Source organism: Urocampus carinirostris, chromosome 12, assembly GCF_059441175.1.
Source record: "Urocampus carinirostris isolate Australia breed hairy pipefish chromosome 12, RoL_Ucar_1.0, whole genome shotgun sequence".
Lineage (NCBI taxonomy): Eukaryota > Metazoa > Chordata > Actinopteri > Syngnathiformes > Syngnathidae > Urocampus > Urocampus carinirostris.
Window position 1 is genome coordinate 30,938,260 of NC_142360.1, and position 12,748 is coordinate 30,951,007.

Here is a 12,748-nt window from a genome sequence, read left to right on the forward strand (position 1 = left end):
TTGGATTACTCCAATACCAAATATGCTACCAAAAGACAAAAGAAACTAAATATGAATAAAATTACTAAATTTTGTGCAGGCTTGGGGAGTAACGGAATACATGGAACGGCAAAAAGGATGTTGGCAAGCTGTTTGGATTTATTTTCATTTTGTTTCTGTCGCATTTTATGTTGGTTTTGCCGGAGATCAAAGAGATCAAAGCCAGGAGAGAAAGCTTACCACGCGTTGTGAGTCATAATTTAATTTATATTTAGTTTATTTTGTCTTTTATTAGCATATTTGGTATTGGAGTAATCCAAAAGTAATTGAAAGTAATCAAGTTAAAGTAACCCTACCCAACCCTGATAATAATTGTAAAAAATGGTATCATGAATGTTCAATCACTCTCGTCATCAGTTTGAAACGAATGGTGGAGGAGCGCGAGCAGCAGCTGTTCGTCTTGGAAAAGCGCGTTGCTTCTTTGCAGGAGGAGACGTCCACCCTGAGGAGCAGTATGCGGGAGATTGAGAAGTCACGGCTGCAGTTACGCCGGCGAAACCAGGAGATACGCAGACAGGTGGAAAAATCCGACAAAAACCAATACTCATGGTTAATTTATTTTGTACAGTTAAAAACAGCCCCATCAACAATTGCCAGTATCGGGCTGAAATCCCGCCCCATCTAGAAAGGTACCGCAAATTCCGGACTATAGAGCGCACCTGATTATAAGCCGCACCCATCACACTTTAAGAGAAAAAAACGATTTTGTACTTACACAAGCCGCACCTGTATATACGCCGCATGCGCCCACATTAAAAAATGTAACACAAACACAAAATTAACCCAAACCCAACTTTAAGTCCCGCGATTGAAACTGAATGTTTTTTTTTGGTTTGAACAAATTTATTGACACTATTAACAGAAAAACAATCATGACAATCTCAACAGCAATTAAGCACATTCACAATATTATATTTCAATATGACTTTTTTAACAGCAAGCACAATGTGAGGTTTGAACAACCCTTCTCGAAAATCTTAATAGCAATCAAGCATATTCACAATTTCATTATATAACATCTTTGTTAGTGTCAATAGATCCGTCCAGGCCAAAGTCGATTATTCTTGGTCTGTGGTTTGAACAAATTTATTGACACTAAAAACAGAAAACAATCATGACAATCTCAACAGCAATTAAGCACATTCACAATATTATATTCCAATATTACGTTTTTAACAGCAAACACAAAGTGAGGTTTGAACAAACCTTCTCGAAACCGACACCAATAGCAGCAAAACAAACACGACAATCTCAACAGCCATCAAGCATATTCACAATTTTTTTATATCTGACAATATGATGTGACGATATGACGTTTTAACATTTTTTCCTGACATTTTCAACATCAATTAAACAATTTCAGAGTTATTTTCTTTTAACAGTAGTTAACCAGCGTGTAAAAGGCAATACTATTGTGCAAGGGCATAGCTCTGCCATCCCACCCTCCCAAGCAGCATTCTTCCAGTCCTCTGTGTGGGTCCTCTCCCTTCTGCGTGGGTCCTCTCCCTTCTGGGTTCCACAACCCAGGCCGTTGCTGCCGGGACTCCCACAGTGAAACTGAATGTCCTTCATTAAAGTACACAGTCCAAAAATCACAGCCGGCAAAATGAACGGAAAATGATAACGGTACTTAAGGTTTGATGCAGACCTGCAGAGTCCGGTCCCGTTGAAAGTAATCCAAGGAAAAAAGTATATATTTCCAAAGGTAAGGGTCGGAAAAATATATATATCCACTATTGTCCGCTGCGTCCACAAACACGTCTCACCTTTACTCCACTTCCCATCAGCCCCCGTTTGTTTCGCCCCTTCTTTTTGATTCGCCCGTGCAAAACATATCAGAATTAGTCTCTAAAATAAATACATAACAAAAATATACAGTTGCAAATACATATTTTACATGGTTACACATATTTACAAAGAAAGATGGTACACCGAGAGAGTTTTCAAAGCTTTAATAATAATAATATAACTTTCATCCCAACCGGTGCCTGTGACAGGGCAGTTAATGGTAGCAACACGCTAGCAACACGCTCGCAACACAGTAAACGGGTCTGTTAAAAAAACATACCGTACTTGTAAAATTCACGGTAAACCGTCTTCATCTTCCTCCTTAGAACTGAAGCCATAAAAGTCGTCTTCCTCAGTGTCGGAAAGAAACTTTGTCATATAGACGTCGTCCCACGCTCCCGCAGCCGGACTCGCGCTGTCACTGTCGCTTGAACTCTAATCCACTCCTGATTCTTTGCCCTCCTCTCCGTCACGCAGTAGACCGGCTTTTCGGAACCCGTTGGTGATGGTGGATTTTTTGATGTGCCTTTCTTTTTGCGTTTTGCATGATGAGGGTATATTTACGCTGCTTTAACTTGTGCACAAGCCAAGAAGTTGCAGTCTTCTTCGGCGCATATATTCCACCGGTCTTAATCTTACCTTTTGTACTCGAGCGCCGCTGGCGGCCGTTAGAAAAATTACATAAATTGGCCGCATCACTGAATAAGCCGCAGGGTTGAACGTTTGGGAAAAAAGTAGCGGCTTATAGTCCGGAATTTACGGTACTTTTTAGGAGAGTTTTTCTTCAACAAGATGATTTACAACCAGTAATGGTGAAAAATGCTGGCTCCTAGTTTTGGCGAAAAATGTGATAGTTAAAGATTAGATACATGTACGACACTAATGTCTTAAATCTCTCTGTTTATGAAGGTGAAAGTCCTAGAAAGTGAGAAGCAACGTCAGGAGCAAGAGTTAAAGCAGTTGCAGGCACAACTATGTCGGGAAGAGCAACATCAGGAAGAGGCAAGACACCAAAATTTCAGCCTTAAACAGAAAGTTTTGGAGTGCGAGGCAGCTAGAGATGCAGCTAGCAATCAGGTAATGGGCACTTTTACCTCTCACTTGGGGAAAAAGGCTAAGGAATGGATAAGAATTGCCTAATCCTCAGCAATTTTGCATTTCGGCTTTTATTTATTTTTTATTTAACATCACATGAAAAAGAAAGTTAACCGACATTTTAAAAAATGATTTATGATTGAAAAATGACCAAAAAAAATTCTTGTTGTATCTAAGTATGGGATGTTTTTGTATTCCTTCTGTATATTTAGAAATTGATTATGAGAATAAAATTGAACAATATGGCGCATTCCTTAAAGGAAAAGTGTGTGTTATTTAGTACCTCCTAGTGGTCAAAAAAAAACTTGATTGGTTAAAAAAAACAATATTCATGAAACTAGTAAGCAAAACTGCATGAACGTTTGTAAAATACTCATAGGTCTAGAAAAGTGTTCTTTTCCATAATATGAGCCACACCTAAAGAGAGCTGACAAGACATATACTGGAAAAACAAAAATCTCACAAAAGGCTGGGCAAAAAAACGAGTGCTTTATGGTCACGTTGAGTCTTTGTAATTTGTGTTCTCCCTGGTGCTTTTTAGCACTCATTTTCATGACACAATACAGCAACATCTTGAGGTCAATTAATACTCACTGTCCCTTAAAAGTGTACCTCGCAAAACAGTTCCATGATTATTAATGGAATGAGTATGTATAATGTATATTTTACTGGGGGAAAACAAATCAATTAGGTGATAAATTCTCTCCATACCAATGGGTGGCGCTGTGGCAGCTTCTAGTGCTACAGAAGAGAAAAAGGGAAAGAGGGGAAATGTGGAAGTTGGATGAAGAAATTGGCTTTGGACTCTTAATCTACTTTTATTACTAAAAAGCAATAATTTGTCTTGTTTTTTTTGTTTTTTTAAATAATGGTCATCAGTCACCATTTACCTGGATGGTGAATGCCTGTGACCAGTAGCTGTCATGGCATCTCTACAAAAACATTCCGGGAGCTGTTTCCAGGTTGTTTTAATCAAGTAATGTACCCAAAAATACATTCAGATAACATGAATTTATTATAATAAATTAAGCTAAAAATAAAAACATTTTACCCTATTAAAATCCATCACAAAATAAACTACCGTACAATCCAAATAAAAATCACTGTTTTCCTAGGAAATGTAGTTTAACGGCCACACTGTTGTACATGATCAGGCGGCATCCCTGCAGAGACGCGTGCTGGAGCTCGAGGAGGCTGAGCGTCAGTCCTTGGAAATCCAGCAGGTGCGACAAGCCCAGCAGCAGGTTTCCGACGAGAAGAATCGTGAGGAGGCATCCAGGCTACAGAGAGCCCTGCAAGACGCCAACCTCCAAACCGAAGAGTTGAGTGCCCGGCTATCCCTTGTAGAGGCTGCTGCCCTCGACCTGGATCATCGACTTGCGGCGAGTGAGAGCGGACGGGCCGAGCTAGAGCGCAAAGTGTCTGCGCTTGGCTCAGTGCTACGCCATCGCCGCCTGACGTCTCCCAGGAGGAGACTTCCTCTTCGAGGTTTGTCTTGCTACTTGTTAGTTTACATGCGGTTGTCAGAAGTTTTACACACTCTCGCCGCAGACTCGGCAGGTGACGGTTTGACCGGTATCTCCACTTCCTGTACTGTTGATGAAGAACCGGACTTGGACTTCATTCAGGCCAGCCTGCAGGAGCTCCAAAGAGAGCTCCTGGACACACAGAGGGAAAGAGTATGTATTTATTCACTAGTAAATAGAAGATCTATATACCTGACATCAAGACTTGGAAAAAATGTCTATTTCTTCTTATAAGGTGCTGGAACATTACGCATACTCCTAGATATAGGAGCTAAAATAATTATTTTTAGGGGATAAAGGATTCAGCCAGCTCAGAAATCCAGACACAAAATAAAAATCTGTAAATTATTTAGTGCTGCTTTGCAATTGGCTAGCAACCAGTCCAGGGTGTCCTCTGTCTGGTGGCTAAAAACACCTGAGATGGGCTCCAGGACCCTTTGGTCCCTGTGAAGATAAGTACAGACGCCTCCCGACTTTCGTACTTTTGACTTGCGGATTCCGGCAGATACGATCATTTTTTTCGGGATGTCGAAAAATATCCGGACATTGTTTTAAGTTAGATTTCGTATAACTTTTTCCGAGTACAGGACATTACTATAGTGCTTGTGTTTGTTAGTGATAGGAATGAGTGGAGAGGTGTTGTAAAAGGATAGTGGGATGTTTGGGCGCGTTCTAAGGGATGGGCAGGGCACCTGTATGATGCGGCAGGGGTAAACCAGTGAAAGCTGTCGGACCCTGCTGTTGGCCATGGTACAAAAATGTTTGTGTGTGTTTTTTGCTTTTTTTTCCCTTTTATTTATTATTATTATTGTATGTGTATGTTTTGCTGTCGGTCACCCCTCTTGAGGGATATGACCAAGATAGATAGATAAATAGATAGATAGATAGATAGATAGATAGATAGATAGATAGATAGATAGATAGATAGATAGATAGATAGATAGATAGATAGATAGATAGATAGATAGATAGATAGATAGATAGATAGATAGAATATCTTGTGCATCCATTCCATATGATTGGTCTAAAGTGTAAGGTAGAGGCGAGCCGTTTCTTTTGAAACGAAAGTAGAATAAGAAAGCCTGATGCGTATGACAAAATGGTCAGAATGCTTTTTTGTGTTTAAAACATGTGCTTTTTTTCTTGAAGCGCAAGTAAAAAATTAAAAATCTCACTTTATTTATCGTTATAGAGCAAATTATTTTATTAAATGTTTCTTTTCTAGTACAAAACAATACAGGTTACTTATGCAAGCCTTAAACATACTTATACAAACCATAAACATACAAAATGTAGCACTGAGGCAACTTACGAACAAATTCAACTTACAAACGATCATCCGGAACCTAACTTGTTCGTAGGTTGGGCAGCATCTGTCATGAATTACTTTGAATTCAATGCAGGAAGCAAAATCTTGTCAGAAAAAAGTAGTCAATTGATTGGCTTATCTTGATGAGTAGTAAGTAAATCTCTTTTTCAATTTAGTTTTGGGAAAAATCCCCTGTTTGGGCTTCAAATACCTTTAACCTTAAGTCACTTATATATCTAGGCACTTCACGTTCACGGATCCCCTAACCACCAGGGTCGTCGGGACAGCACTACCTGTGGTGTGTCTTGGGCAAGTACAGCCTAGCGGTGCACATCCCTCTCCAGGCCATTTCTTTTGGGTGAGGGGTTTGCTCCCCCATATTAAACAGATAGTACTGGTTTCCATGGTAACCAATAGCAGGACAAGCCTCCTGATCTGACTAAGATACATCATCTCCGTCGTCTGTTCACCGTTGTTTTTCAGTGTAAGATTTGATACCACTCTTTAAAGATGAGCCTGACCTCGGTATAGAATGGACAATACTGATACTAGATCCTAAATCACTGGGGAGGAACTTGATGACATTACGCTCTTTGTTTTTGTGACGTATTAAAATCTCAATGGCTCTTTTTTGTATATATCGTAAAATCCGGACTATAAAGCGCACCTGAATATAAGCCGTACGCACCACATTTTACGGGCCTTACTGGTTTTGTCCTTACACAAGCCGCACCTCTATACAGGCTGCATGAGCCCACATTGAAACATGTAACTCAGTCACAAGTTTATCCCGAATCTGACTTTAGGTACCGCGAATGTGACTACAGATATAGTACACAATGCAATCACTGCAGACGGCAATATGAACGGAAAATGATACTGGTAGTTACAATTTAATGCAGAACTTTAAAGTCCGGGTCCCGTTAAAAGTAATCCAATGAAAAAAATGTATATTTCCAAAGTTAAGGGTGGGAAAAATAAATATCCACTATTGTCCGCTGCAACAACAAACAGATTTAACCCACTTCCCGTCAGCCCGCGTTTGCTCCGCCCCTTCTTTTTGATTCGACGGTAGAAAACATATCACAATAAGTCTCTAAAATAAATACATTACAAAAATATACAGTTGCAAATACATATTATACATGGTTACACATATTTACAAAGAAAGACACCGAGAGAGTTTTCAAAGTTTTAATAATAATAATATAACTTTCATCCCAAACCGTGCCTGTGAAAGGTACCACCACGCTACTCCTAACACGCTCGTTACACATGAAGCGTAGCTGTTAAAAAAAGCCGTACCGCAATTGCAAACTTCACGGTAAACCGTCCTCATCTTTCTCCTTATAACTGTCGCCATCAAGGGCGTCTTCCTCTTTATAGGAAAGAACCTTTGACATACGTACAATTCGAAGGAACGTAAACTATGAGGATACAGTCTACTCGCCGCACTTATTCCACCGGTCTAAAGCTTACTGTTAGAAAATTTTCATAAATTGGCCGCTTCACTGAATAAGCCGCAAGGCTGAACATTTGGGAAAAAAGTAGCGGCTTATAGTCCAGAATTTACGGTATATTAAAATTCTATATCTATTTAAATGAATAAATACCGTATTTTCCGCACTATAAGGCGCACCTAAAAGTCTTGTTTTTTTTCAAAAGCTGACCATGCGCCTTATAACACAGTGCGCCTTATATATGGCTCAATATTAAATTCGCAAGGTCTCGCAACTACGAGAAACAGCCGCCGACTCCATTTTTCGCGCTGTGCATACTGGGAAATATTAAACGATTGGTAGTTGCCGGGGCTCGTGTTGTATTTGTTTACTAAGTGGCAAAATGGCTACCCCATTAAACTGCTTAATTCATATTCAACAAATACAGTATTTGTCTGAATCCAGGGTTATGACTGGTGAAGATGTAAAGCACAATTTACCTTAAACAAACGCAGAATTATTCAGAATGTCACGTTTGAGAGAGAGAGAGAGCGAGAGAGAGAGAGAGAGCGAGATTCTCTTTCATACGTGCATTTGTATAAGAAAATGGCTCCTGTTAAGAGACACGCGTACAACGCCGAGTTTAAACTCAAAGCGATCAGTCACGCAGCACAACACGGCAATAGAGCGGCAGCGAGAGAGTTAAACTTAAATGAATCGATGGTACGGAAGTGGAGAAAGGATGAAGATAAGCTCCGCCAAGTAAGGAAAACTCAACAAAGTTTCCGTGGCAATAAAGCAAGATGGCCAGAGTTAGAGGAGACACTTGAACAGTGGGTTGTTCAACAAAGAGCGGCAAGCAGAAGTGTCAGTACGATAACTATACGTATGAAGGCAACAGCGCTGGCACAAAAACACCGGACGTGTTGGATGGCCCATTCACTGAGATATGGTCAATTCGAACACAGCAGAAGAAGAATTCGAGGGATTCGTCGATGAGGAGCTTATAGAGTGATCTTTGTTTTTCTTTTGTGTGTTTACGTTTTACATTTTACAGTTATTATGTTATTGCTTTGCACTCGTTGTTTTTGCACATTACGAGTGTCACTTTATTGCGATTGCACTAACGTTTCATTTAAAATAACAGTATCAGACGTTTTTTTCTTTGCGTGTTGACTAAATGGACAAAAAATAAAATGATATGTCGATGTTGTTCAAAGATGTCAAAGATGTGTCACGAAAATGCTTTACCTCAGAGAAAATAATAAAACGGCTGTTTATTTATTTTGGGAGTGAATGGAGTTGTGGAAAGCTTGTTTGTTAATAAAGTTTGACCTTTTTGAATATTTTGTTGACATTCCCTTGAGCGTGGCAACATCTAGAGGTTGCATAAAGTAACTACATTCTCTACTGTAGTCAAGTCGTCACATTTATTTACCGTAAATAGCCCTTAATCCCAAAAATGTCTCGAAGGACTGCACAGGATTACAATTACAAAATTGCACAATTACCTGATCTTAAACCAGCATGCACTTATAGCGCCTTATAATGGGGTGCGTCTTATGTATGGCATAAGTTTTAAAATATATCATTCATTGAAGGTGCGCCTTATAACATGGTGCGCCATATAGTGCGGAAAATACGGTACCTATATGGATACATAATTAAATCATTCCTTCAAAAAACTGTGATGATATATAGAGAATGTCCATTTGATATTGTTATTAGGATGAAGCCAAGGTTGAGCTAGTCCATCTAAGTGAGCAAGTGTCAACACTCAAGGACAGGTCGGCCAGCGAGGTGGCCAAACTTCACACGTCCCTGAAGTTGTTTGAAGACAGTAGGTATTTACATTAAAGAGAGCAACACATAGATTTTAAACATTTGATATGGGGCAGGACATCGGGACATGGAAGAACGACTGCGCGAATCCCATACCTCGCTTTTCCTGCAGCGTGAAGAAGCTGAGCGAGACAGGATTGGCCTGGAGGAGGAGGCGACAAAGTTACGGTCTGCTCTGCTCACTTACCAGGCTGAGTCCAGGTCACTTAAGGTGTGTATTTATTCACAATTATTTCCATGTTTTGGGAAGATAACATTTTTGCAATTATCAAACACTTCAACTAAAATGTCAAATCCTGAAAGGGTTTCTATGTTTTTTAATCCAAAGACATTTCCTGTTGTCATTGTTGTTCTCATCTAAACAATTCCTTTAACAATTCTCCCTAAGGAGAAGCTAGCTAGCGTGCAGGCGAACTCACAAACAGAACACGAGAGGGTAAAAGAAGCCCTGGATGAGGCCCAAAGAAGCACGGTCACTTTGGAGCTTGGTCGGCGCTCCCTCGATGCCCAACTGCAGCGTGGCCGCCAAAGAACATCCGAGCTGGAGGCCGAGACGACTGTGTTGAGGGAGAACTTAGTCAACACGGCGAGGAAATACAACAAGAGTGAAGAAGCGCTGGCCCAGGCTGAGCAGCGCCAGGGGCAGCTGAGCGAGCAGGTGCGAGCACTGACAGCCACGCTCGCCGAGCAGCGCAGCAGCGAGGGGGCGCTGCAGGAAAATCTAAGGCAACTGCAAAAAGCCATGACCGACAGCGAGAAAGAAAGACAACTCCTGCAGGTCATCACAGTTTTATTCTTGATTTGATCATTTTTGTCATCTCAGCATTGTGATTATTTTACTGCCATCTCGGTGAACCTCAGTGAAGCTTACTTTTCTTTTGGGGCAGGGATGTTGCCTTTTTTGGGGGGGCACAGAACAAAAATACCCAACACCAACCACTAATTAAATACAGGAAGCAAAAAGTATCTGTACTAAAACAGCTTTACAATACAATGATATAAAACGTAAATATGTGCCCAACGGGAGTACACTGAAGCAGAACCTCGCAAGTGGCTACCCCATTCCATTTTTTTTTATTGCGTATTCAAAATCAAAACAAGACTACTTTACCCCACAAAATGGAAATTAGAAAAACAGAAATTACATTTCAGACCTGGATTTGTACCTCTAGCAACTCCTTTAACATATCCATCTAAATATAGTACAGTGGAACCTCAGTTCTCGACCATAATCCGTTCCAGAACCATGTTCGAAAACCGATTTGTTCGATCACCGAAATCATTTTTCCCATTAAAAATAATGTAAATCGTTTTAATCCGTTCCAACACCCTGAATGTTTACCATGAACGTAAACATGAAGTTAACCCAGGCTAATCGTACATCCGCGTTGTCGTAATCTTCGGTACGAAAGATTGCGCTAACATGAACGTGTAAAGATTAAAAAAAAAATGGATAAAGAAAAGAATTATGGATAGGATTTCTTACCTTTGTGGTGGTCAGCAGAAGGCGCAGGTGGACGGCCGTTGCTTGCTTATAGCACTCACTCCCTTAGCCACATCACTAGATTTCACAGCCTCCTTATTCTTTAGTATCGTACTGATCGTAGATTTAGCCATGCTGTATTCCCTAGCAAGATCAGACACTCGCACACCTCCTTCATATTTTGCTATTATTTATTTCTTAAATGCAATAGTTGTACGCACTACTTTTCTTTTTTCACCTGTAGCAACTTTGCCGCTTGCACTGACTTTCTTCGGAGGCATAATAAGGGGCTAAAACACCCGTACGCCGCTTAGCATCGCACCCTAGCGTACGCACTGACGCATTACTGGCGTTCGAACTCCGAATTTTTGACCGAACAGCGAAGCAAGAATTTCTCGAAATTTTTGGTCGGACTCCGATTTGTTCGAACTGAGAGGCGTTCGAAAACCGAGGTTCCACTGTATAGTACAGTAATCCTTTGCTGTATAAAGGTTTACATATTGCGGTTTGCTACTTCACGGATTTTCATTTGGCATTGTGTTCTTCATTCTGATTGTCTAAAAAGGGCTAGCTGCTTTTTATCGCCATCAAAGTTGGACTTTCAACTTACTAAACCTGTTCAGGAGCCACATGCTGGTCTTTGGCATTCCCTTGTAGCTCCCTCGCATTTTTTCAAAAGTATTTGATAACCTGTTATATATGGTGTCCGTAGGACAAAACCGGAAGGTAATTGCAGTTTTCTGTAACGTACACATGATGGCCACAAAGTATCCTGTAAAGCAGGGGTGTCAAACTCATTTTAACTCAGGGGCCACACGATAGAACAAACATTCTGTCGGGGGCCGGACTAGGAGATTAAAGAGAAAGAAAAAGAGAGATAAAGAAATAAGAGAAAGAGGGAGGGAAAGGAGAGAGGGTCAGACAAAGAAAGAAAAAGAGAGAGAGGGCGAGAGCATGCGAAACAAAAGAGATTCAAAGTCGTGAGAGAGGGGGAAAAGAAAGGGAGAGGAAGAAAGAAATCCAAAGAGAAATAGAAAGACAGAAGGAGAGAAAAGAGAAAAGAAAGCGTGAAGGGTAGGAAGAGAGAAAGAGAAAAGAGAGAAAAGGAAAAAAAGGAAGTTAGAGCAAATGAAGTTAAAAAGACACAGAGATAGAAAGAGACAAGGAGCAACAAAGGAAAAGAAAAAGAGAGACACAGAGAGTGAAAGAGACAGAAACAGAGAATGGGAGAAAAGGGGTGGAAAAGAAAGAGAGAGAGAGAAAGAAATACAAGTACAGTGTCTTTGTTCGAGGCACCTGGCTTTGGCAACATTAAGTTGACATATTTCAACCTGCAGCTTGTTTTTCTCTTGTGCTTCTCTGAGTGTTGTCTCGCGGGCCAGATTCGATCCCTTAGCGGGCCTGATCTGGCCCGCGGGCCGCCTGTTTGACACCTGTGCTGTAAAGGAAAGTGGATCATGTCCATACAGTTGTGCAATAAAATGGCAAGATTATTTTAAAATTATAATTTGTACAGAAGTTTTTGTTAGAATATGCAAATACTCTACTTGAGCCTCTAAATTGGGTTTGTTATTGAGTAATAAATGTATGAATAAAAGTTTCTACTTTGTGGGTTTTGACCATTGCGGGTACGTTTTAAGAACACAACCGCCGCCAAAAACGAGGGATTACTGTATACTGTAGATATATATTTTTTTAATATTACAAATTTGGGACATTCTTGAATTCAGAATTTTAATAATTCCATGAATGAATACCTTCTCTGGTGGCACAAAAGCTTTTCAATGTTGTACAGGAATATTGGACCTTGAAATAATGGCTTCCCCTGAGAGTCTCTCCTCTGTAGAAAAATAATTGTTGAATATTTGTTGGGAATTGACACTTACTTGCTTTGTATACTAATAATAGAGATTTAAGTTTAAATCTATCTTCAGGTTTTTACATGTCTGAATTCTAAAACCTTTTGTATGTTCTTTGTACCCAGCATTATGCACAATTCTTATAGCAGGGTTCTCCAACCTTTTTCAAGCTGAGAGCTACTTTTTGTTACTAATTAGCGCAAGGGACACTTAGTTTTATGTGAATTTCTAACATAACAACTTATTTAGATAGCTTGCTAAATAGGGTAAAAGTAGCTTGATGATTAGCAAGCAAAGTAAACAGGAAAAAAAGGGGAGCTAGATAGCTAGCTAAAGGAGTAAAAAAAACAACTAACCAGGTAGAAGCT

General features: G+C 40.1%; 1 protein-coding gene across 1 annotated transcript in view; it reads left to right on the top strand.

Annotated features, from left to right (window-relative positions):
- The window catches only part of crocc2 (ciliary rootlet coiled-coil, rootletin family member 2), a 52,741-nt gene that overhangs the window by 33,737 nt on the left and 6,256 nt on the right, over positions 1 to 12,748 (top strand). Inside the window, exons 25-31 of the mRNA XM_088350229.1 lie at positions 397 to 556; positions 2,737 to 2,904; positions 4,077 to 4,410; positions 4,474 to 4,601; positions 8,925 to 9,036; positions 9,095 to 9,249; positions 9,427 to 9,816. Coding sequence (XP_088206355.1) covers positions 397 to 556; positions 2,737 to 2,904; positions 4,077 to 4,410; positions 4,474 to 4,601; positions 8,925 to 9,036; positions 9,095 to 9,249; positions 9,427 to 9,816 — 1,447 coding nt within the window. The remainder of the gene's footprint in view (positions 1 to 396; positions 557 to 2,736; positions 2,905 to 4,076; positions 4,411 to 4,473; positions 4,602 to 8,924; positions 9,037 to 9,094; positions 9,250 to 9,426; positions 9,817 to 12,748) is intronic.